The sequence below is a fragment of the Camelina sativa genome, chromosome 4 (assembly GCF_030686135.1).
Source record: "Camelina sativa cultivar CO46 ecotype springtype chromosome 4, ASM3068613v1".
NCBI classification, from domain to species: domain Eukaryota; kingdom Viridiplantae; phylum Streptophyta; class Magnoliopsida; order Brassicales; family Brassicaceae; genus Camelina; species Camelina sativa.
Genome location: NC_141883.1, coordinates 1065728 through 1088995, shown reverse-complemented (window position 1 = coordinate 1088995; position 23268 = coordinate 1065728). Strand labels below are relative to the sequence as shown.

Below are 23268 nucleotides of genomic sequence, written 5' to 3'. Positions count from 1 at the left end.
CGGTGAAAACTGCTTTGATAGACATGAAACTAGCGTGAGGTTTTAGGTAGACTTTATTGCGTAAGGATGCTTTTTTGTCCATCTAGACTGTTTAACTGCTTAAGCTTTAGGTAGACTATATTGCTTATATCTTTTGTGTCCACCAAATTAGTCTACCAGCCGTTGTCCATCTATATTGTGTCTCCTTCAAACTTTTAGAGACTTGTGTAACGGATGCTGGATCTGTGATTGACTCCTCAATTCTTGTCCCCATTGCAGGCCTGATGAACACTCATCTAGGAATCTGCCCTATTCGGAGGACACTAACCATCAACGAAGGTAGTTATGCCCATAATTTTTCTTTAATCATGTCTACCCAAACATTTGTCTATCGCTCCCGCATTTAATGACGGACCACGATCCGCCAACAATGTTTATTGTCCACCCAATCATTAGTATGTCAAAGCGTATTTGGGTTCATTGCAGGACGTGCGAGGTTGCAGAGCCTGCTGATGTTCAACCATCTTCTTATTGCAATTCCCCCAATGAAGCAGCCCCTTTTGGTATCGATGCTCCATTGATGGACCACAGTCTGAATTCAATGTATATGTCTACCCACCATTAGTCTATCAAACCGTATTAATGTTCATTGCCGTTGATTCCATACAACCTTCTGCCCATTGTAGGTCGGGCGAGGACGCAGACGATGCTGATGTTAAGCGATCAAAAGAGAACATAGAAATGTCAAGGTATATCTCTATATAGTAGTGGACTTTCTTCTATTTTGTGTGGACAAGTAAATAAATTCTCTCCTCAGGTTTTAGCCCCAACAGCTCTATTATCTTCTCCTTCACTCCTGCAAACGTTGTCGCTCTGCCGATGGACAAAAACCTGGCCATTTGCCCGCGACGGACAACAAACTTCCACACCCCATGTTTGAACATGTCCACTCACCCACAAGCAAACACACTCTCCCGTCCATCTGCATCAACATTTAACACATTCAATACTCACAACAACATTCTCTCCCACCAACAACATTCTCTAACAACAAACCAAAATAAATGTGAAAGTACATGTTTCATTGTCTGAAACCATATTAAATGTGAAGACATACCTCCGATTCTCCGACCACAATTAACTATTCCTTGTCGTCGCCAATCTCTTTCTTTAGATCTGTTTACTCTTATCTCTAACTACTTTTTTCTTTATTAACAACAATTAATTAATTTTATTTACCCCATAAACAACTATAGCTCCAAGCCGCTGCCATTAATGTCAGTCCCATTGTCAATAATGTCGACCAACCCTTCAAAAATTTCTTTCTCTTTGAATTCTCCCGTGTGCAAATTTCTCAGACAATAAGCAAGGCTATTTTAGTTTTATCATACCTCCCCCTCATATGCGAAAATGACATTTCTCGGAAGAAAAAACAAAAATGGCATTTTACAGAAGTTTTTTTTGGGGAAAATGACATTTTTGGCCAAAATCCCTTTTTATTAATAGTATTAATTTAATACGTTACATATATAATCATATAATATTGTTCACATTGTTAACTTGTGTAAGGGACACAGAATTTTGTTTTTTTAACCCAAAAAGTTATTGTAACCTTTCATGGTTTGAAGTTCGACGAACAATATAGCTGAGGCTAATTCGTCCACTTTACTTGTAAGTAGTAACCAATCAACGTATGTTACCTAACAAATTTATTTTTACAGGTTTTGCAGGTCAATCATAAGATTTCTATTTTTAGTTGAACATTTGTTTAGCAAAAATACTTACTACTGAAGCAGTGTGATTGATTATCTTTTGGTTGCTGTACATTTCATTTTTTTTAACAATGATGTGGAGGAAAATGGTCACATCTGTTACCGTTGTAGTGTGGGCTTCATAATGTGCTTTTACTGTATTCACAAGCCCATTCGATTATCTTCTTTCTTCTATTGGGCTGAGACATGCTCTGTGGAGAAGTCTCTTGCTCAGAAAGAGTGTTTCTGACCTTCACAGTGTCGTTTAGAACCCTACCAACCATGGTTGCTTCTTTAGTTAGGGTTTAAGCCTTCTCCGTTGGGATTTTAGTTTTTGATGTTATCAATCTTTTGAAAGCTGTTGTTACCTTACGAGTGAGTCGTCTGAAGAATCCCATGTCCATGAATGGTCAGAGAAGCTCTTCAATTTCTCTCTCGGCTGAGAAAATCCTCAAATTTTCCAGACCCAATCACCTGCAACAAGCATATTCATCAGCTTATCAGTTCCAATTGCGGCGTTCTCTCTCTCAAAATTTTAGCTTACTTGGTCTCCAGAGGCTACACTCCTCATCGTTCTTCATTCAATTCAGTCGTATCCTTTGTTTGTAGATTAGGGCAGGTTCAATTCGCCCAAGATATAGTACACTCGATGCCTCGATACGGCTGTGTACCAGATGTTATATCTTATAACTCCCTCATTGATGGGTATTGTAGAAATGGCGATATCAGAAGTGCTTGTTTGGTATTAGAGAGGTTAAGAGCCTCTCATGGGTTTATCTGCAAGCCTGACGTAGTTAGTTTTAATTCTCTGTTTAATGGGTTTAGCAAGATGAAGATGTTAGATGAGGTTTTTGTGTATATGGGTGTTATGTTCAAGTGTTGTTCTCCCAATGTTGTTACTTATAGTACTTGGATTGACACCTTCTGCAAATCCGGGGAGTTAAAGTTGGCGCTGAAGAGTTTTAACTGTATGAAGAGAGATGCTTTTTCTCCAAATGTGGTTACTTTCACTTGTTTGATTGATGGGTACTGTAAAGCTGGTGACTTGGAGGTTGCGGTTTCGTTATACGAAGATATGAGACGCGTTCGGATGTCTCTGAATGTTGTTACTTATACTGCTTTGATAGATGGTTTCTGCAAGAAAGGGAAAATGCAGAGAGCTGAGGAGATGTATTCGCAGATGCTCGAGGATAGAGTTGAGCCAAACTCTCTTGTATACACTACGGTTATCGATGGGTATTTCCAGAAAGGAGATTCGGATAATGCCATGAAGTTTCTGGCCAAAATGCTCAATCAAGGGATGAGACTTGATTTAGCAGCTTATGGCGTAATCATATCAGGCCTTTGCAGTAATGGTAAACTAAAGGAGGCAACAGAGATTGTAGAAGGTATGGAGAAAGGTGGTTTTGTTCCTGATATGATGATTTTTACTACAATGATGAATGCATATTTTAAATCCGGGCGCATGAAGGCTGCAGTTAACATGTACCACAAATTAGTTGAGAGAGGCTTTGAGCCAGATGTTGTAGCTCTTTCGACTATGATTGATGGGATTGCAAAGAATGGACAACTACATGAAGCTGTAGCTTATTTCTGTATTGAGAAAGCTAATGATGTTATGTACACCGTGCTTATTGATGCTTTGTGCAAAGAAGGAGACTTTATAGAAGTTGAGAGATTGTTTAGCAAAATTTCAGAGGCTGGACTTGTTCCGGATAAGTTCATGTACACTTCTTGGATAGCTGGTTTGTGTAAGCAAGGGAATTTGGTGGATGCTTTTAAGTTAAAAACCAAAATGGTTCAAGAGGGTCTCGAGCTTGATTTGTTAACCTACACAACATTGATTTATGGGTTAGCTAGCAAGGGATTGATGGTCGAGGCTAGACAAGTTTTCGATGAAATGTTGAGAATTGGAATATGCCCTGATTTGGCTGTTTTTGATCTACTGATTAGAGCTTATGAAAAGGAGGGAAACATGACCGCTGTTTCGGATTTGCTTCTCGATATGCATAAAAGAGGGCTTGCAACAGCAGTAAGTGATGCAGATTGCAGCAAACAATGTGACAATGAAGTGAGCTGTTCTTGAACTTACTTATGATTTGAGCTATAGGCATCATCAGCAGCTGTTGTGTTCTCAAATATGGGCAAATATAGTAAAGGGCATTTGTAAATTGTCATCTTTTACATTTAAAAATGGATAATTTTAACAAAAGATACATGACTTTGATAGTTATATAAATATATACAGAAGTCTTTTAATTGAAGCTATGGAATCTGTATCCATATGTGCAGAATATTAATCCCTCTTCTTAGTTGGGTTTTGTCTTCAAGATTCGTCAGTTGTTCCTTTAAGAATGTTGTATTTGCAGAGAGGGCATGTTGCTCTCATTTTAAGCCATTTCACAATACAGGTCGAATGAAAATGGTGGTTGCAAGGAAGAGCATGAAGCTCTGCACCATCTTCGTATGAGCTCAGACATATGCAACAGTCCTATCAAGAAAAACCAAGTAGAAGAAACCTATGAAACTAAATAAAAAGCAGAGTTTATACGTAACAAAGTTGTTGTCATAATAAATTTGGCTTTACCGCATCCTCAGCAAGCAGTGTTCTTTCAGTTGCTAAGCATAGTCCTTTGGTCCGTATAGGAACCATTTTGCCAGGTCCGGCAATGTTCTTCTCGTTGGTATGGAAAGCCTTAAATTTGTAAAGGGGAAGAACACCGAGCTCAGCCTCTGATACTCCTTCCTGTATAACCCACAAGAAAAGGCGTTTGTAAGTCTTTAAAGTCAACAAAGATTGATGAGAGGCTATCCATGTTCATGTTCATACCGTTCCTGCAACGGCGTAGAGAAGAGCGATGATGCAGGGAAGACAGCAGCAGAGAGCTATTCCAACAAGGCAAGCCAACACAATACAGAAAATGGCGAAGAAGACGTCAATCGCCAGAAAAGTCACCGACAACCTGCAAAAACCAGGAAGATTTGGAACACACAGAAACAATAACTCTTGTTTTTGAATGAGCAGCAAATACTAATACTATGATAGAATCTGATACCAGTAAAGATTAGGAGCTTCTCCTAAAAGCTTATCACCACCTTCAACAACCCAGTAGAATCCAATGATCCACCATACGAATGATACCACAGTGTTTATAGACTCACATCTTTTAGCAAAACTGATTACAACAAATCCATCATCCCAATGGCAAATTCAATCACATAAACGACAAAAAAAACATCAATTTCATCTTCATAAATTCATGAAATTGAGATTAGTCAATCAAACCTGTAAGTTGTTGAATTGTCACTGTCTTCTTCTTCTTCTTCTTCTTCTTCTTCTTCATGATCATACTCACTGTGTTCTTCATGATCGGCGGCGGCACTATCTCCAGACTCCAAATCCCTAGCTCTACGCGTCGTGTTTCTCCTCCAATACTCAGACCAAACCAAAACCACATGGATCAAACACTGTAACCCATACCCACAGATCCAAACCCTGATCGGCTCGTTAGGTCTTTCTTCGACGGTACCGACAAGCATAACCGCCGACGCAAGCACCAGAGCAGCGTTCCAGAGTATATCAGCAGCTACTACAGGTTTCGAGTAACCCCAATCGATTCGTCTCTCCTCCAGAGCACGCGCCGCCGTCTCTCTCACCAGCATCGACGGTGCACGGTGGCCGGTGATCCGTCCCAAGAGAACGGCGAGAGCTGTAGGTCTGGCTCTGGCTGATGAAGGAGAAGAGCCTTCTCGACGCGGGCGGAGTAGTGGAGCATGTTGATCACGCGCCGCCGTGGAGTCTGAAGAAGACGATGACATCAGTATCTTCTGATACGGAACCAACGAAGAGAATTGAGTTTCTTCTCTCTCTCTAGAAAACGCTTATTAAGCCATGGCGGACAGTTTTAAAAAGATTGTTTTAAAATTAAAAACAATTACTGTTGAATCTAATTAAAACAAGATTAATTAATATTTAACATTAACATCATTATTACAATAAATCACCTTTGACCTTACAGGTGTTATCTAGATTTAGTTTCATTACATTGATGATTTCCCAGCCAAGCTCTAAATCTGCAACAGACCAGTTGCAACACAAGAACACAGCTTCACTACAACTGCTTATCTCTGGTCGATGCATACACTTCTCTTTCAGACACAAAGACCCCTTGAAAGATCCTACCTGCAAACAGTCTTCAGATTCATGGATCTGAGCACCAGACACTGTCTTCAAGATCTTTGCAGACAATTGTTTGATCAGATCAACATCATTATCTGATTCTCCCTTAGCTTTCACTGGACAACAATAAGCTAAAGAGACCACATGGTTTTTCTCATGTAACAACTCAGAGACTTCATCTTGGTAAACAATCTTAGCCTTTTTGCTCTTCTCTATTACTAAAACCCCGTCTGAAGTTCTCTGGTCTGTAACACGGAGCTGAGTCGAGTTTGAGAATTTGAGATTCGGGTTGGAGCAGCTTTTAAGGAACATATCAGAAGCGTTTGCTTTTACAAAAGTGGTTGAAGCTACTGAAACTGTTTCACCATTGGCAGGAACAAAACAGGGGATGTCAAGCTCTGAGGTTATCTTATCCTTAAGAATCATCATGCTGGGTTTTTCGCCGTGCACGAGTACAACGTTCTTTGGGGAAAGAAACTTTGTGAGATCCATTATTCCTTTTGCATCTGTGTGAGGACTGAATGCCACTTGATGTATCTGATAACAACAGAATCAAGACTATTAAGTTAATGTTGAACGTGTGAATTTTGATGCATTGCTATTTTCTTGTAAAGTTTACATAATTTTTGTGAGAACCAGAACAAAGAGTATATACAAACCTTGCAACGGACATCGACCTTGGTGCCATTGTAGAGGTCAACGGTCGTGGGTTTACCAGCCATCAGTTTGTGCCCAACGGTCCCAGCCACAGAGTATCTATACCAAACGGATCCACAAAGGGGATGAAAGGAGATACAATTGTGTATTAGAAGCTAAGGAAAAAAAATGAATTGTTAATAAGGGAAACACAGTAGCTGTAGCTGTAGTACCCGGGCAAGGCAACAAGATTCAAGGGAGACGGAGCCCAGTGCTTGAACACTTCAAGTGAGAAGCCAGCACAAAGCATACCAGGTGTGGCAAAGAGAACACATGGCCCAGGAGCATGTATAAGAGACCGATCAAAATCTTTAACTGCAGAATGTTAAGGTAGAAGTTAAAAAGGACGGAAAGGATGTATTGATCAAGTATAGAACCACTAGTTTACAAAGTTTTTATCCTTATATCTCAGGCACTGCAAACTTTTGGGTCCATTTGATATAAAATTCATCTCCAACGTTCTAAAGTTATTTGCAAATGTTAGTCCGCATACCATTCTTAAAATCAAATGGGTTATGCGTATTGTGCTTTTCTTTAACGTTCTGGCTTGTCCAGCTGATGAGCATTTTGTAATACATATTTGCTTGGATGGTCAAACCTGGAAAAGTACAAATTGATCTTCAGGGACAACAATCTTCAGAAGATAGAGAAATAAAATCACGACTTTGTTGAGCTGACTAATCTGCAGAATTGATTTCAAATGAGGATTAGTGGTGATTTAACAGACCTGATGAGAAGTAAATTGGAACCTTTATATTCATACGCTCCCAGTAATCATCAAGCAGCATGCAGAGTTCCTGAACAAGAGAACGCAATTGTCAGTGGGACATAAGAGAAGCCACAATGTGCCACAAGTCTAAGTAACTGACTTTTTTTCAAAGCTATCACAGGGAACCTATTCTGTAAAAAGACAGACCTGAGCCCTTCCAAGAGCAAATGAAGGAATCAGTGCCTTCCCTCCGCCAGCAACACATTTATGAACCTGAAAGAGTTCTCTGAGATATCAGACAATTACCAAACAAAAGCTTAAGCCTTTCCTAAAGGGCTAGTTTAGCATATTGATCAGGAACAAGCCAAAACTGATGCCGGAATTATAATCAAAAACCATTTAAGAATAAATTTAAAAACCATATGTTTATAGCTACAGGAAACATACAGCTTGAAGAAACTCTCTTTCCCGGGGATATTTTGAGCCGCGAATGGTAGTTGCATATGTGGACCTAAAACGCGTCAAACATACATCAGGAATACATATACTAGTTCTTTGAAAGTTTGCTGAACAAGTTTGTATTTGTTTCCCGTACTCTGATATGAGAAGATCCAACTGGAGTCTGTCAATTTTAGCTGCTCCTAGATGTCTATCTGTTGTCATATTGTAATCTCCAGTGTACACAATTGCTGCATCTCCCACTTTTGCATAAACCATGACTGCTCCAAGGACCTTATGATCATTACAAAAAAAAAAAAGCTTTAAGAAATGCAGAAACTCTAAACATAACAAACCTAGAAGGAAGTCCAAAGAAGCTTTCTAAAACCAAAACGAATTTCTTACATGCCCTGCATAATAGGCACGGATTTGAAGATCTTCATCAACCTGAATTGTTTGCTTCAAATCTATTGCGATTACTGCATAAGAAACAAAAAGAAAGCCAAGTTATAGACACTGCATCTGAATTTATGAAGCACGTCACACATTCATCAACCACATGAAACAAGTTCGTAAACAAAGACCTCAAAATGAATTAAATCCAATATTTCAAGTACCTTTCTTCATGCAGTTTGTTATATGGGTAGTAGTGAATAGCTCCTCCTCGCCTCTTCTATCCACCATTACTCTTCGGTAGTCCTCAAGCATTAATGGAGACAAAGCCTTTGTGGGATACTACAAAGAGAGACAAGTCAATGTAAATTCCTTTACCTTATAATAAAAAAACAAGTCACTCAAGCATTTCATCGAACACCTTGAGGACGATATTACTCACCGACATATAAATTGGCCCATTGTACCCACAAACCTCCGTGAAGTAAGGAAGCGCTCCAACATGATCCATATGACTATTAACACTCAAAAACACACACACAATTAAAACCCATACGATCGATCCCACAAAAACTAAGAAAACTACTTGAGGGGACACAGTCAAGGTTTAAAGAATCAGTACAAATGAGTGACGATGATACAAGAGATGACGTTATCAAAATCACCGGATTTAGAGAGGAGAGAAAAATCTGGGTATCGATTGTGATCATCGCAGCCCATATGCATCCCACAATCAAACATTATCCTTTTACCGTTAATCGTCACCACTACGCAGCTCTTTCCAATCTCTTGTCCAGCACCTAACAACACCACAACGATGACAATACTACTCTTATTCCGATTTCGTGAAATATGTAGAAGAAGCAAAAACTGAAGAAGACAATTTAAAATATTACCGAGTACAAAACAGTCGATTGCCATGGAAGATGTCACTGATCACAAATTCCGAAATTAGATTTTGGTATTTAAACTCTTCAATCGACAAAAATTATCGAATTTGTTCGAATCAGAACACGAAATCAAGCGACAGGAGAAAATTTTGTAGCGGCGAGAGAAGTAACAGCGTTAGGTCGACAAACGAATTTGAATGGCGGCAAAGTGTTCAGTAACATCAGAACCGTTCGAAATCATCCACGTGTCTGAAATCTAGCCGTTGATGATATATTGTAGTGGAAAGCCCAATAACAGTAATAGTGATTACTTTAACGGCCCATTAATATTTAAATTTTTTAAAACGACGACGTCGCGTATCGTTTGGGTTCTGAGGAAGAAAAGTTCGTAAAGAGACTAATCCCTAAATCACGAGAGAAGTGAGAGAGAAGTGAGACTTTGTAGTTGACCGGACCATTCTCACTTCGCCGGACGACGTTTCTTCCGCCGTCGGTATCTGCCTTTACAAATCCCGATCTCTCTGTATCTGTCATCAATCGGTCAGTAACTCTCTCTCTCTTCTTCTGATCTTGCAAACCCTATCAATTCGCCATCTCCTCTGAGCTCTTTCGTTGATTGAGTTTTGTTTCTTAGTGCAGTGACGACAATGGCTGCTCGTATCGGGATCTTCGCGGTCGTCGTAACTGTATTCTTATCTATTTCCGCATTTTCCTCCGCTCAGGATCTCCAGATCGTAAATGCCGAGCGAAGGGTAAGATTCTCCGATCTATCATCTGTAGCAAATTCATAAATTTCCAAAGGATCTGTTTCTTATGGTAATTCAAGTTAATGAAGGTGCCTTTGGGCTTACTGTCTCTCCGATCTATTCTTGGTTTATAGAAATACTGTGTGATTTGGTCACTTCACGGTTGATCATCGATAGGCTTCATAGTTCATATGGCATGTACATTAACTAAATCATGTGACTCTTTAGGTGTGATTTTTTATCAGTTATTCGTTTAGTTTCAGTAATCTGAAAGTTTAATGATAGAAGCTGTTGAAACTTAAGTTTTGATTCTGAAATGCTCCTCCTTTGTGTTTGGTTTTTGTCTACAGATTGATTTAAGCTCACATATCGTGAAGGACTTCTTGACTCTCAAGGTATTTCTAATCAAATTTACAGTTGTTATTCCTATTGAAAATACACAAGAAGGTTCGGAACTTAGAACGAGGAATTGAAGCCTTTCTTGATATGTTATATGCTATTTCAGCTTCTTTATTTTTTCTTTCATTCACTGTTAGTTGAGTGTAGTTAAATTTTTTAGTAAAGGTTGGAACTTAATTGGCTTTGATTCGCTGTTACAGTTCACCTGTTATTTTCCCTTTTCTCCTTCATCATCCTTGCGATTTTCTGTTAGAAGGTGACGTTTTCTTGTCTGGTGTCCTTGTTAGGTTGAAAATATTGGGATAAGTCCTGCTGCAGAAATGCTTCTTGCTTTCTCACCTACTCAGATCAAGAATTTGGCTATGGTCCAAGCCCTGGCAATAACTGGCAAGAAGAAAAAGAAAACCTATTTGCCTTTAGATGTAAAACCAGCTGAACAACCTGATGCACCAAATGACACTGGATACTATCGTGTTACGTTTGTTAGCCCCTTAGGTCCGGGTGAAACTGTTTCACTTGAGGTGCTATACATTTTGACTAATTCGTTGGAACCTTTCCCAGTGGAGATAACCCAGTCAGAATCTCAGTTGGTTTACTACCATGATAGTGCAGTGATATTGTCACCATATCATGTTAAACAACAGACAACTTTTGTTAAGACACCTAGTACTAGAGTTGAGTCGTTCACTAGCATTGAACCTGCTAACCGGGCTGGCAAAGAGATAAAATATGGACCATATGAGAATCGTGCTTCATACTCTTACGCACCTGTCATCATTCACTTTGAGAATAACAGTCCGTTTGCCGTTGTTGAGGAGCTTGTGCGTGAAATTGAGATTTCACACTGGGGTAGCCTGCAGATAACAGAACATTATAGGTTGACTCATGGGGGAGCGCGGCATAAAGGTGTTTTCTCAAGGTATGTAATGGGCTGAATGACTTTTTATGTTTCCGGTGACCTCTGAAAATTAATCTTTATGGATTAGATGTTGCAGAAACTCTATTTGTGTTTAAGCTTAAGGTGCCATTTTGAATTACTGTAGACACGTTTTCTCGTAAACTGTCTTGTTACTTAGTTATTTGCCGTTGTGGTGAAAGAGCTCAATGGAAATGTTGTCCTCATACATAAACTGCTTCGCTGAAATGTTTTTCTTATATCTCAATTTTGGCAGGGTTGATTATCAATCGAAACGGTCCGTCAGTGGTGCATCCTCTTTCAATGCGCTCCTTGCAGTACTACCTCCCAGAGTGAACTCTGTCTACTACAGGGATGACATAGGAAACATCTCCACTTCACATTTGCGTACAGGGTTTAGAAAGGTATGGTTGGATTGCCTTCTTTTCGTGATCTGTGGCCATTTAGACACTGCTATTTGTTCCCTAAGAAACTCTTCCAAGGCTATAATTTACAACAGTATGTTGCTTAGAGGCGTATACCTAATTAAAGAGTGATCTGATGATAGTCACTTTTAAGTCTCTGAATTCTTATAAAACAAATTTGGTGTTTGCAGTCAGAACTTGAGTTTGAACCCCGCTACCCATTATTTGGAGGGTGGAGAGCAACTTTTATTATCGGCTATCGAGTTCCATTGGAAGATTATCTCTTTGAAGCATCTGATGGCCGACGTTATTTGAACTTTACGTTTGGGTGCCCACTCGTCGAAACTATTGTTAACAAGTTGACTATCAAAGTGGGTTTAGCATTTTCTACTAATTGTTATTTCTTTCTGTTGTAAGCAAATTTCACTTAACGGAGGGAAATTTCTTTTCAGGTCGTGCTTCCTGAAGGATCAAAGGACCCTTATGCTATTTTGCCCTTTACAGTCAATCAAGACTTACAGGTACCTAACCAGCCACGCAGATTGCATTTTCAAACCATAGTTATTATTACACAACAATGTATCTATAATGGTCTTGTCTCAGGTCAAATACTCCTACCTTGACATTGTGGGAAGAACCGTGGTTGTGTTGCAAAAGGATAATGTAGTTCCCACACACAACGTACCTTTCCAGGTAACCATTAAGACCTTCAAACTTACAAATAGGTTTTTTAAACAGATTTAGAATTACATATGGATCATCATGATGAGCCAAATTCATTCTTTTTGATGCTATAAAACTGCTTGACATATATGGGACTGTTTTTCGCAGGTGTACTATACGTTCAAACCGATATACATGCTTGCGGAACCATTCATGCTTGTATCGGCTTTCTTCTTCGTCTTTGTGGCTTCTCTTGCCTATGTACACATTGATCTCAATATCGCCAGGAAGTAGAGTTCTTACAAAAATGTCTTTGGCTTTCACTTATAGACTCGTAAAAGGAACTAGACCCGTTTACCTTTACTTATTATAAGAAGAGACTGAATTTTGTAGTTCTTGCCTTTCATAGTTGTATCTTTGACACCTTATGTCTGTAATGAAGTGTCGGAGTTACTATTGTGAAGTTGACGAGAATGGAAAAGAGTGAATTTGCCGAGAATGGAAAAGAGTGAATTTGCCAAATTTGCACAATAATAATTTGTTTTCTGAAATAAGAAAGTAGATGAAGGGAAAATAATGAATTCGCAAAATTTACCCAAAAACGAAAATGTTTCAAAGCTAAATTATGATACAAAATGAGGAGTAACAACAACAAAATACTGAGAAAAAATGGCAAAAATAAAAACAAATGCAAAATAAAAGTTACATTAACTAGCAAAGATTACGCTAAAACAACAAACACTGATCCTAATCTTCCTTGCCTTGGGAAAAAAAAGAAAAACATGCCTTTTAAGAGAGATCACTGACCCGGATTCTTCTTGGGCCTTCCTCGTCCTCTCTTCTTCGGCGTTCCATCTGAATTAACTCCAACATTGTTGTTACTCCTCATCGCCTCATTATCTCTCTTCCCCGCACCACCTGACCATCCACCAAAGTTAACCTGAGAAGACGACGGATGAGCAACCGGTGCTGGCGTCCCGTATCCGCCACCATTAACATTAGGATGATCTGTCGGAGCTGAAACGCCGCCGGATGAGAAAACCGGAGGCATCCAATTAGGGAATTTGGCTGCCTCAACTCCGTTAGCAATGGCGGCGGCTTCACCTCCTTTACCACCAATAAATCCCATGGGAAAAAAACCCCAACAACAATAATACTCATCTTTCCCAGGAATCAACGGAGGCAGCTGAGGGATACTCGCGGCGTGAAACGCTCTTTGGCAGTTTTGGCATCTGATACAGTACTCTTGATAAACCCTAGGATACTCATGGAGACTGTAACAGTACGGACACGCCGTCCAAAACGTAGCCATCTTCTCATTGATTGTTGTTTTCTTCTTCCTCCCCTGATTGAGATCTACTTTGGTGAAGATGAGATTCAAATCCCGATCGAATTGAGATTTCTTTGAAGGTGTTGACAGGACTTCCCATGCATCGAGCACGAATTTGAAAGCTTGATCGGCGAATGGGAAACGGTTTTTGTCAGGGTGGAGGAGAAGAGCGAGACGGCGGTATTGTTTCTTGATTAGATCGTTGTCTGTTGAAGATTGTTCTGGATCTTCGATCTGGAGGATCTCGTACCAGTTCGGTTGGTTTTTGACGAGATTCTGTGACGCGGATGAGAGCAAGACGTCGACGACGGCGAGTATTTGATCGGTGCCTTCTAAGAGAGGCTCTGTCTCTTGAGCTAAGATTGCAAACTCTTTTGAACCGTTCAGATCTCGTGACTCCAGAAGCTTCTCTGCGATTCCTAGAAGACGCTCGGCTTCTGCTCGGTTACCGTTCATCTTCTTCTTCGATTTCAAAACTTCTCTTTCCCTTTTTTTTTTTTTGGCTATGGCGGAGAAAACGGTGAGCAGATCTATTTTATCGAGAAGACGATGATGAAAAAGGCTCTCTCATTGGCTGTGTGTGAAAAAATGTGACAAACAAAATAAATTAAATTAAATTTTGCTGATATGAAATTTAAGAGAAACAATTGACTGTATCTGATGGTATAATACAATTTACAATTAAAAAAAGTTTACAAAATTGATTCAGCTAGGTGAGTTATAAATAAAAAAATAGTTATCGGTTATTTATTTTAGGTACATTCACATATACATAAATAAAATTGCTATAAAAAAAGGTTTTTTTTTTTTTTAATCGTCTTTAATTCAAAAGAAGGAAAAAGGTTTGCAAAGGAAAATACAAAGAAGGGAGAAAGCAGAGATTAAAGTAGACGACATGGGAGGAGCTAACTATGGCTCTCTCGTACAATCTGGTCGTGTAACCAAGCGGGGCCTCCCAGAGCTAAGTAAGTATTCAGCCTGCCGTTGCGAGTAACACTCTTCGCAATTGACCGTGCTACACCATTCGATTTCGGAGTCGCTAAATGAATCGAGACAACCTGCATTTGCTTGATGACCTGATTAATCTTGTAGAGACTAGACCGATACTTAGGCCAATCCTGAGGTCTCTCAAGAGCTTGCGTAACTGCCCCACAATCTGTCCACACTTCACACGAGAGTATACGTAAGTCCCGCAGACTTTCCGAGTTGCAGCTATACGGTTCACTGTTGGTAGAAACGCGTGTCGAGAATGAAACAGAACATCACCAGCATGATTCCTAAGGATCCAGGCTCCACCAGCAAAGAAACAACTATTGACCCAAGATGCACATAAGTTGCATTTCAGAGTCCCAACAGACGGTCTAGTCCAACTCTTGGAAAGAGGCAGAGCCCGTCCTTCCCCCACACCATGAGTTTGTTCCAAGATTTGCAGTCTGTTCTGGTTTAACCACTCCTCTGCATCTGCCACAGCTCCGGCAATAAGGACATGAGGATCCTGTACCCGACTTGTGAAAACAATAGAGTTACGTGCCTTCCAAATCTCCCATAGTATCCAAGGTATAGCGACCCGCATCCTCACAGGCACTTCAGTTTTGGAGAGTAAACTCAACAAATAAGCAATGTTCTCTGAGACCAATGCAGTAAAGCCTGGGTCGGCAATGTCAAAGCTGTAGCAGACCAAACATCTCTCGCCAGGGCACAATGAAACAAAACATGCGAGACCGTTTCTTATTCCGTCTCACAAACTTGACAAATAAGATTAATTTGCAATCCATTCCGTCGTAAACACTCTGCAACCGCCAAAGCACCGAATAACACCCTCCATAGGAACATTCTAATTTTTGGAGCCGTTTCCACTGTCCATATCTTCCCTTTGAGAACATTCAAAGCTTGTGAGCTTTCTGACGCCTCACCACTTCCTGCATAACATTTTGATAGCAGCCAATAACCACTCTTAACAGAATATTTCCCATCCATGGTATACGCCCACACCAATATATCCTGTAAGCGACAATCAGGAGGAAAGGATCTGATTTTGGTGACATCACAAGGAGGGAAAAGATCTTGCAACCTCTGAATATTCCAATCTCCCTGAGTAGTAATGAGCTCCGAAACTTGGAGGTTCAGATTAATCATTTGTTCCTTATTACATGGTCTTCTTGGCAGATCATTAAAAACCCATTTGTCCAACCACACATTGGTATTCTGACCGTTACCTATAGAAGTCATTAGGCCCTTTTCCAGTAATTCTCTACCAAAGAGGATACTCCTCCATGCGTATGAGGGTCGCGGACCAGGTGTCGCCTCCATGAGCGACGTTGTGGGGAAATATCTGTCTTTGTAGACACGCGCCAACAAGGAGGATTGAACATCCAGCAAATGCCACACTTGTTTCGCAAGGAGAGCTTGATTGAACCGGCCAATATCCCGAAAGCCTAATCCACCCTGATCTTTCGATTTGCACATGTTCTCCCAAGAGACCCAATGCATCTTATGTTTCTCTTCGAGTGCGTTCCACCAAAAGTTGGCCATAGCACTTGTTATCTTCTTGCACTGATGTTTAGAGAGTCTGAAGCAGGACATTGCATACACCGGAAGTGCCAACGCTACAACTTTAAGCAACACTTCCTTGCCCCCCAAGGAAAGGGTCTTTTCAAACAATCCTCGTAACCTAGAAGTCAAGCGATCCGTAATGTATGCTAACATATCTTTCGTAGAGCCACTGAAACACTCCGGGAGCCCTAAATACTTCCCAGCTCCACCCTCTTGTTCAATTCCTGTAAACAGCCCAATAACCCTTCTCATATATGGATCTAGCTTCTTCCCAAAGGTTATCGATGATTTTTGGAAATTTATCTGTTGGCCAGAAGCCTCACCATACAGTTGTAAGCATTGCAACAAGTTCGAACATTCCTTCAAGCTGGCACGACACAAGAATAAGCTATCATCAGCAAAAAGAAGATGTTGGATCGACGTACAATCCGGAGTAAGTTTCAAGCCTGTAAGTCGACCCTCCTGTTCTGCCTTATTCATTATATGCACGAGTGATTCAGCACAAAGGATAAATAGAAAGGGCGATAAGGAATCACCCTATCGTATTCCCCTCTCCGGTTTAATGAAGCCATACTCCTTCCCGTTGATAAGAACCGAGTAAGTGACTGACCGTACACAACTCATAATCCACTGCACCCATTTGTTGTTAAAACCAAGCTTCAAAAGTAACTCTTCAAGGAAGTTCCATTCCACTCGATCGTATGCTTTCGACATATCAGTCTTGATAGCCAAAAACTCCGTATCACACCCTGATTTTGTCTGAAGAACATGAACTAATTCATGTGCTAACAGGATGTTATCTGAGATAAGACAACCCGATACAAAAGCCCCCTGTGTATCTGAGACGATCGAAGGTAGAAACCGCTTGAGTCTTTGGCATAATACTTTAGACACCGTCTTGTATATCACCGAGCAAAGACTAATGGGGCGGAGATATGACATGCTTGTAGGATTCTGTACTTTTGGGATCAAGCAAATCTGTGTAAAATTCCATTCAGATGGAAGATGTCCAGTTTCAAAAAACTGTTGCACCTCCTTCACCACCTGAGGACCAACAATATCCCAGTACTCTTTTTAAAAGTGACTTGACATTCCATCCGCACCCGGTGTCTTCTCTCCCTTGATACTAAAGACTGCATTCTTTATCTCTGCGGCAGTGACTGGACGAGTTAGATCCTCATTCATACGGTCCGTGACTCGAGGCTCCATACCCTCCAAAGCCTCCAATATAGCCGGCGGATTGGAGCTAGTGAACATCCTGCGGAAGTATGCCACTACCACCTCACCCTTAGAACCTTCTGAGAATTGTTCCAAACCGTTATCGTCAAAGAGAGAGAGAATCTGATTCTGACTTCTTCTCCGCTTAACACTACCATGAAAGAACTTCGTGTTGCGATCACCACCCTGCAACCACTGTTCTCTACTTCTATCTTTCCAATACAGCTCTTCTGCCCTGTAGTTTTCAGCCAATTCCCACCGTAAGGTTTGCATGACTTGTAAATTAGGGTGTAGCTTGGTACCTTCCTCTTCAAGCTTATCTCTAACTTGCTGAATCCGAACTTTGGAATTCAGATTTTGCGATCTTTTCCATCCAGAGATAGCTCGTCTACACTCCACAATTCTATTCATCACCGAAATCTGTCCCGTAGCCACTCCTTTAGTCCAACCCGCCTGGACCACTGCAGAGAAGTCCGGTTTAGACATCCACCTTTTGTTAAACATAAACCATCCTGTTCTGGATGCATTATCATTCGCTAAACGCAACAGGATAGCTCGATGATCAGAACCAATTCGTTCAAGATACTCGCTCTGTCCTCGTGGAAACAGGTGGAACCACGCTTCATTACCTAGAGCTCTATTCAGACAACACTAGATCCACATGTTATTTCGTTTACCAGCACAAGATAACTTGTTCCCAATACTCGGAACCTCCCGTAGACGGCAGTCATTGATCATATTCCGAAACAGAAATAATGATGACTCCACCCGTGCTGGTCCCCCTAGCTTCTCCTCATTGCTTAACAATTCATTCAGATCACCTATAACCAACCATGGATCATCCCTAGAGATTTCGATGTCAATTAATGCATCCCATACACCTTGTCGCAACCCGCTTACCGGATCACCATAGACACAAGAGATGTAAAACGAAAGTGATCCAAGTTTAACCTTTACATCTATGATCCTATGATCCGCAGCAAGCACTTCCACTTCATATGATGACTTCCAAAACAACGCAAGACCACCACTCAACCCAATAGGATCCACAATATGAGAATGCTCATATCCTAATCCTCTCTGAAGATTCACCACTCTTTCTCTGGAGTTTATAGTCTCCAGGAGGAACATAAAGTCCGGGAAATGTAGACAACACATTTACCTCAGATAAGGAATTGTCAAGGTGCCCCCCAATCCTTCACAGTTCCAACTCAAGAAACTCATACTTGCGTTGGCAGTTCCTCATGCGGAACCGCCTTCCCTTCACCGTGTTTAGCGATCTTTGATGATACTTGAGTCTCATCAGTAGCTTTCCGTTTTGACACCGCCACTTCTTCACCTTCAGCAATCATAAGCAAATTTTTAGCTCCAGTCTCCTGTGTTAGTTTTGCAACCTGAGCCTTTCTCTTCCACTGGTTTGGCCTTCGACGCTTCTTCTGATTTTTATTGATGCCGGAAGAACCAGCAGAGAAGCTAGTTCGTGGACCCGTAGCACCGTGACCAGAAAAAAACAGCATAAGTAGAAGCAACCGGGTGTGACTGAACAGACCTTGTAGGCCTACCTGACTTAAAACCGGTCACTTGGATATTGGATTCACCTTGATTGCCTTCTCCAACTGAAGACGCTAAATGTTCAAAGTAAAAAACCAGTCCTTTGCCCTTGTCCATGTCTGCAGTAATTCGTGTTGGAGCTTCCAACCTTAACAATGTTTTCTGACCTTCAGTATCTCCCACAAGATCCCAGACAGATTTTCGAACTCGCTCAATGTGAATTTGCCTCTCTTTAGGGTCAGCTACAGACAGATATTGTCTCATCTCATCCAAAACATCTTTGGCAATCTTAGGTTTGCCAGTCACCACATCAATACCAACGTCATCATCAGTTAGCACGCCAAACAATGGATCATCCTTACTGATTCTTGGCACCAACCGCTTTGGTAATACTGCTTGACTTTTCTCCCCTCCCGTAGCACCAGAGTGCCGGTTTGAAGGAAGCAAGGGGCAACGCATCTTATCATGCGTCAACCTGAGGCAATGGTAGCATCTCTTCCTGATCCTTTCGTACTCAACCCCTATCTCCACAATCTCTCCCGAAGGAATCTGCAATGCTTTCCTATTCTTCAATGGTTTGTTGATATCAAACAAAACCCTAACTCGTACATATCCCTTGCTTAAAGGTTTCAGAGGATCAAAAGCAATATCCCTAACACGTCCAATATGTCATGCGATTTCCTTTATCATGTCCACTGTTAGATAATTCACCGGGATGTGCCTGAGACGCACCCATATCGGAAGGACTTTAATAAAATCACTTGGGGGTTTCTCGACCCACCGTTCAAGCGTCATGCTCCAATCATTGAAGGTCCATGCCCCAGATTGCAAAACCAATGCTAGATCTGCTTCTGAGTCAAAGATGAACTGGAACTTGTCGTCAGGCAAAGCAATACCACGCACCCTATTATAGACTCTACAAACCCTTGGCATCTCATGGATCATACTCGCCATCTTCTGGTTCTCTGGACACAAGAGTTTACCAATAGTACTGCAGGTATTTCTCACACTCGAGGTAAACTTTGCCTCATTCTGCAACACAATCGGTTGATCATCATCAAGCGACATCTCCTTCAGAGCTGTATCCAAAGCATACTCCATCTCGCTAGCACGGACAACTTTTAACTAATTCCGAGAGCTTCTCCGTCGTATACCACCCTACTCAAGGGAACTTGCGGCGGTCACAGAGGATGGATTAGGTTAAACTCTCAATAAACTTCCCAAAAAAACACCGTGAAAATAGAGAAAATCTAATCAAATCTGGCGAAAATACTACAATCTTTTTCACTAGAAATGAAACCCTCTAGTTGAAAAAGCGTATCCTAAGCCCACCCTTTGGGATGTTTTATGTTTTGTTTCCTTCTTTGTAGATTCTGCTAAATTTTATAAAAAAAGTTTAGTTTGTCCAAAAATTGAAAACAAAATAAAAGTAAAAGCATGATTATGTTTATAAAAAAAATTATCATTGCTACTTGATTATCAAAAATTATGTTTTTCCAAATATCAGATGTTTTATATAGTCAATTGTAGGCCTGGGCAAATAAACCGAACCCGAGGAACCGACCCGACCCCGACCCGCAAAACCCCAACCCGACCCCGACTCATTTCTGTATAAATAACCACTCGGTTTTCGTTTCTAAATACCCATAGGTATCGGGTATTACACAAACCGAACTTGTGGAACCAAAGATATCTGTTTGAACCCGAGGACAATTATACAGCATATACACCTTATTCCTTATGAATCGGCGATGATTTGATTTCATAAAACTGTTTGCCTTATTCTCCCTCTCCGAATCCTTGTGAATCTTCCTAAAAAAATCATAACCATGTCGAACTTGCCTGATTTTGTCCGATTTCAAGAATCTTTTGGTTTTATAAACCAAAACCCATCCCCAAAACCTAAGTCCACCGTTAGCTTCATCGTTGGGTACTTGGGTTCTCCGATCATAGGGAGCTAGAAATCGATCAGGCAAGCTTAATTGTAAGCTTCATTCTCTTCTTTTTTCTTTAATTATTGATTTGTTTATGTCTGAAACTATGTTGATTACTTGATACTATTTTTGTACTTGGTCTTTTTCAGCTCTTACATATTTTTGTTCTTTCAAGTGAGGTTTAGTTTTTAAAATGTTTGGTTTGATGTAACAGGTCATGATCTATGGATAATGTGTTAAAGGTTGACATGCTGGGATGATTCTTCTTTCTTATTTTCTTTCATTTGCGAGACATGCTTTTCTTTGTTGGGATGTTTAAGTTTCGTTTGCTTTGTTGGGATGTTTAAGATTTTAAGACATGCTTTTCTTTGTTGGGATGCTTATTTTGCGAGACATGGTATGTGTTTGAATTGTTTTGCGAGACATGGTACGCTCAGTTTCATTTGTTTAAGATTTCATGTTATGCAGTTTCATTTGTTTTTTGGGTTATTCGGGTTTTCTGGGTACATTTAAGGTTTTTGTGGGTATTTTGGATATGTTCAAGTAGGTACTATCCATAACCGAATATATTTTGGATACATTACAGGTTTCTTAAAGTCAATACCCAAATAACCCGAACCCGAGAGGAACCGAACCTGACCCCAACCCGAAATTATATGAACACATGTATGGATCCTTATTCGTAAACCCGAAAAACCCGAACCTGACCCCGACCAAACACCCAAATGCCCAGGCCTAATCAATTTTATTGGGAAAAAATCATAGTATATTTGATTCAGACATTACAAATAAAACATAATTACTATTTATTTTTCTTATTCCTTACAAAAGCTTTAAAAAACATCCTTTTTTTTATGAATCTAATGTTAAATTATATTCAAAGAAAAAATAGCGTTTTTATAACTAGTGCATCAGTTGTTTGAAATAAACTTATAGATTTTACATTATATTAAAATAGAAACCAGTCTCAGATTCTAGAATGAAACTAAGCTTGAAGCCCATTGTCGAACCGCCTATCCCCTTGTCGTTGAATGGCCAAAATCTGATCCCGGACTTGGCGGTCGATCCACTTGATTAGCTGCTCCGGACTAATTGGGTGTTGTCCATGCCGTCTTCCATTCCTTTCCCGCCAGATGGTATGAACCGCTAGCTGAAAGGTGTAGCGAGTGAAAAACCTGTCCAAACGATCCAGGTGGTTTTCTGCTAAGAAAGTGAGAAGCTGATGCCAATCAGTTGTGTATCGTGTACGAAACACCCCCTTAGTCGTCGCTTTCCACACCTCTGAAGTAAACCTACAGGCAAAAAACATATGCGACCTGGTTTCTATAATTTGTTGACAAAGCACACAGGTCCCCGTAGCTCCAATGTTCCACCGCAGCATTCGATCCCCTGTCGCCAACTTGTCGTGAACTGCTAACCAGGTACAAAAGGTATACTTCGGAGTAGCATGAGGAAACCAAATCTCTTGGTACCAGGAAACCTCCGCAGAAGTGCGACGAATATGATTCCAAGTGTCTGCCGTAGAGAAGTCCGCTTTGAAGTTACCAGCCTTCCCTTTCCATAGAAACAAATCAGCCTCCTCTGTTCTACGTTGGTACTGCGAGCGTAAAACATCCTCGATGGAGAGGAGGTGTGGGAGACGAGGTCTACGCCTACGCCTAGCAAACCATGCCTCCGCTACTGTCATTGTGCGCCCAATCCCCAAGTCTACAGCTCCCCTAGCTCCTGCCACATCTACTAACCGGCCTAAAGACGACCAAGTATCAAACCAAAAAGAAGTCAGCTGCCCATTACCCACCTCCACCTTCTACAGCGTTGTTGCGACCGCTCTATATTTCAGGATCTTCCGCCATATCCAAGAGCCCACTCCTGAGTTTTCTTTCACCGACCATAACGATCTCCCCTTCAATAGATAATGATCCACCCATTGTACCCATAAGGAGTTTCCGCGAGAGAGTATCCGCCAAACCAACTTAAGACAACACACATCATTTGCCTCCTTCAAACTACGAAGACCAAGTCCTCCCTCCTGTCGTGGCTTGCACACAACATCCCACTGCAACTTAGCTTTTTTAGGATTTAAATCAGCCCCAGACCACAAAAAAGCAGAGCACAGTTTTTCCACTTCCCAAAGACAAGCTCGGGGTAGGCGAAAGGCGCTTAACCAGAAGTTGCAAACACTCCATAAAACCGAGCTAACCAAATTAAAACGGCCTGCAAAAGAGAGATATCTAGACGTCCAAGAACCAATACACTTACATATCTGTTCAAGCAGAGGGGCGTAATCAGCGGTAGTAAAACCTTTAGTGAGCATAGGCAAACCCAAGTATCTAACAGGCAGTGCTCCCACCTCAAAAGCAAACTGATTCTCTATCAACTGACGGTCCTCAGCAGTCACTCCCGCGAGATATACTGTTGATTTTTCCATACTTATCGTGAGACCCGACATCTTAGCAAATTGATCAAATATGGACACAATCCCCTCAATGGACCGTGGCTTTCCATCAGATAGTACCAT

The 23268-nt window shown here is 40.8% G+C and overlaps 6 protein-coding genes and 1 pseudogene across 8 annotated transcripts; 2 read left to right on the top strand and 5 right to left on the bottom strand.

Moving 5' to 3' along the window:
* The first annotated feature begins 1999 nt into the window (after positions 1–1999).
* Positions 2000–3942, top strand: LOC109132645 (pentatricopeptide repeat-containing protein At2g01740 pseudogene; annotated as a pseudogene). The gene has a single exon (XR_015596379.1). The product of XR_015596379.1 is annotated as a pentatricopeptide repeat-containing protein At2g01740 pseudogene (transcript).
* Positions 3894–5673, bottom strand: LOC104779492 (E3 ubiquitin protein ligase RIE1). The gene is made up of 5 exons (XM_010503854.3): positions 5017–5673; positions 4787–4906; positions 4561–4693; positions 4318–4476; positions 3894–4221 (listed from the first exon to the last, which is right to left on the bottom strand). The coding sequence occupies exons 1-5, from the start codon at positions 5547–5549 to the stop codon at positions 4057–4059; spliced, it is 1110 nt and encodes a 369-aa protein (XP_010502156.1). The 5' UTR covers positions 5550–5673; the 3' UTR covers positions 3894–4056.
* Positions 5634–9204, bottom strand: LOC104779497 (cleavage and polyadenylation specificity factor subunit 3-II). Its single transcript, XM_010503861.2, has 13 exons — positions 9043–9204; positions 8769–8946; positions 8589–8661; positions 8371–8488; positions 8159–8232; positions 7911–8047; positions 7763–7826; positions 7523–7588; positions 7334–7403; positions 7100–7204; positions 6780–6921; positions 6570–6666; positions 5634–6447 (listed from the first exon to the last, which is right to left on the bottom strand). The coding sequence occupies exons 1-13, from the start codon at positions 9065–9067 to the stop codon at positions 5722–5724; spliced, it is 1875 nt and encodes a 624-aa protein (XP_010502163.1). The 5' UTR covers positions 9068–9204; the 3' UTR covers positions 5634–5721.
* A 178-nt stretch (positions 9205–9382) lies between these two features.
* On the top strand, positions 9383–12663 carry LOC104779490 (dolichyl-diphosphooligosaccharide--protein glycosyltransferase subunit 1B). Of its 2 annotated transcripts, none has more exons than XM_010503850.3 (9): positions 9383–9576; positions 9676–9788; positions 10133–10177; positions 10469–11100; positions 11354–11501; positions 11693–11872; positions 11954–12022; positions 12105–12194; positions 12333–12663. In XM_010503850.3, the coding sequence occupies exons 2-9, from the start codon at positions 9684–9686 to the stop codon at positions 12456–12458; spliced, it is 1395 nt and encodes a 464-aa protein (XP_010502152.2). In that variant the 5' UTR covers positions 9383–9576; positions 9676–9683; the 3' UTR covers positions 12459–12663. The 2 variants fall into 2 exon arrangements, with proteins under 2 accessions (XP_010502152.2, XP_019099974.2); XM_019244429.2 differs by having other exon boundaries at positions 9403–9576; positions 9671–9788.
* LOC104779491 (uncharacterized) lies at positions 12169–14178 on the bottom strand. Its single transcript, XM_019244430.2, has 2 exons — positions 12972–14178; positions 12169–12709 (listed from the first exon to the last, which is right to left on the bottom strand). Exons 1-2 carry the CDS (start codon positions 13948–13950, stop codon positions 12618–12620), a joined length of 1071 nt encoding a protein of 356 aa, XP_019099975.2. The 5' UTR covers positions 13951–14178; the 3' UTR covers positions 12169–12617.
* Positions 14179–18485: 4307 nt separating this feature from the next.
* On the bottom strand, positions 18486–19917 carry LOC147945178 (uncharacterized). The gene is made up of 3 exons (XM_087509135.1): positions 19538–19917; positions 18815–19468; positions 18486–18738 (listed from the first exon to the last, which is right to left on the bottom strand). The coding sequence occupies exons 1-3, from the start codon at positions 19915–19917 to the stop codon at positions 18486–18488; spliced, it is 1287 nt and encodes a 428-aa protein (XP_087365261.1).
* A 1818-nt stretch (positions 19918–21735) lies between these two features.
* On the bottom strand, positions 21736–23268 carry LOC147945177 (uncharacterized). The gene is made up of 2 exons (XM_087509134.1): positions 23010–23268; positions 21736–22496 (listed from the first exon to the last, which is right to left on the bottom strand). The coding sequence occupies exons 1-2, from the start codon at positions 23266–23268 to the stop codon at positions 21736–21738; spliced, it is 1020 nt and encodes a 339-aa protein (XP_087365260.1).

Coding starts and splice junctions, on each gene's coding strand:
- LOC104779492 (XM_010503854.3), bottom strand. CDS start 5,549: ATGTCATCGTCTTCTTCAGACTCCACGGCGGCGCGTGATCAACATGCT. Junction 4,907..5,016: donor GACAATTCAACAACTTACAG/GTTTGATTGACT, acceptor TGTTGTAATCAG/TTTTGCTAAAAGATGTGAGT. Junction 4,222..4,317: donor CACTGCTTGCTGAGGATGCG/GTAAAGCCAAAT, acceptor TTTTCTTGATAG/GACTGTTGCATATGTCTGAG.
- LOC104779497 (XM_010503861.2), bottom strand. CDS start 9,067: ATGGCAATCGACTGTTTTGTACTCG. Junction 8,048..8,158: donor GTGCCTATTATGCAGGGCAT/GTAAGAAATTCG, acceptor AATGATCATAAG/GTCCTTGGAGCAGTCATGGT. Junction 7,404..7,522: donor TTGCTCTTGGAAGGGCTCAG/GTCTGTCTTTTT, acceptor TCTCTTGTTCAG/GAACTCTGCATGCTGCTTGA.
- LOC104779490 (XM_010503850.3), top strand. CDS start 9,684: ATGGCTGCTCGTATCGGGATCTTCGCGGTCGTCGTAACTGTATTCTTA. Junction 11,873..11,953: donor TTAACAAGTTGACTATCAAA/GTGGGTTTAGCA, acceptor ATTTCTTTTCAG/GTCGTGCTTCCTGAAGGATC. Junction 12,023..12,104: donor CAGTCAATCAAGACTTACAG/GTACCTAACCAG, acceptor GTCTTGTCTCAG/GTCAAATACTCCTACCTTGA.
- LOC104779491 (XM_019244430.2), bottom strand. CDS start 13,950: ATGAACGGTAACCGAGCAGAAGCCGAGCGTCTTCTAGGAATCGCAGAG. Junction 12,710..12,971: donor AAGGCCCAAGAAGAATCCGG/GTCAGTGATCTC, acceptor TTCTTATTTCAG/AAAACAAATTATTATTGTGC.
- LOC147945178 (XM_087509135.1), bottom strand. CDS start 19,917: ATGGAGTATGCTTTGGATACAGCTCTGAAGGAGATGTCGCTTGATGAT. Junction 19,469..19,537: donor CCGATATGGGTGCGTCTCAG/GCACATCCCGGT, acceptor TGGACGTGTTAG/GGATATTGCTTTTGATCCTC. Junction 18,739..18,814: donor AAGTCAGGTAGGCCTACAAG/GTCTGTTCAGTC, acceptor TCCACGAACTAG/CTTCTCTGCTGGTTCTTCCG.
- LOC147945177 (XM_087509134.1), bottom strand. CDS start 23,268: ATGGTACTATCTGATGGAAAGCCACGGTCCATTGAGGGGATTGTGTCC. Junction 22,497..23,009: donor CCCTCTGCTTGAACAGATAT/GTAAGTGTATTG, acceptor GGTCGTCTTTAG/GCCGGTTAGTAGATGTGGCA.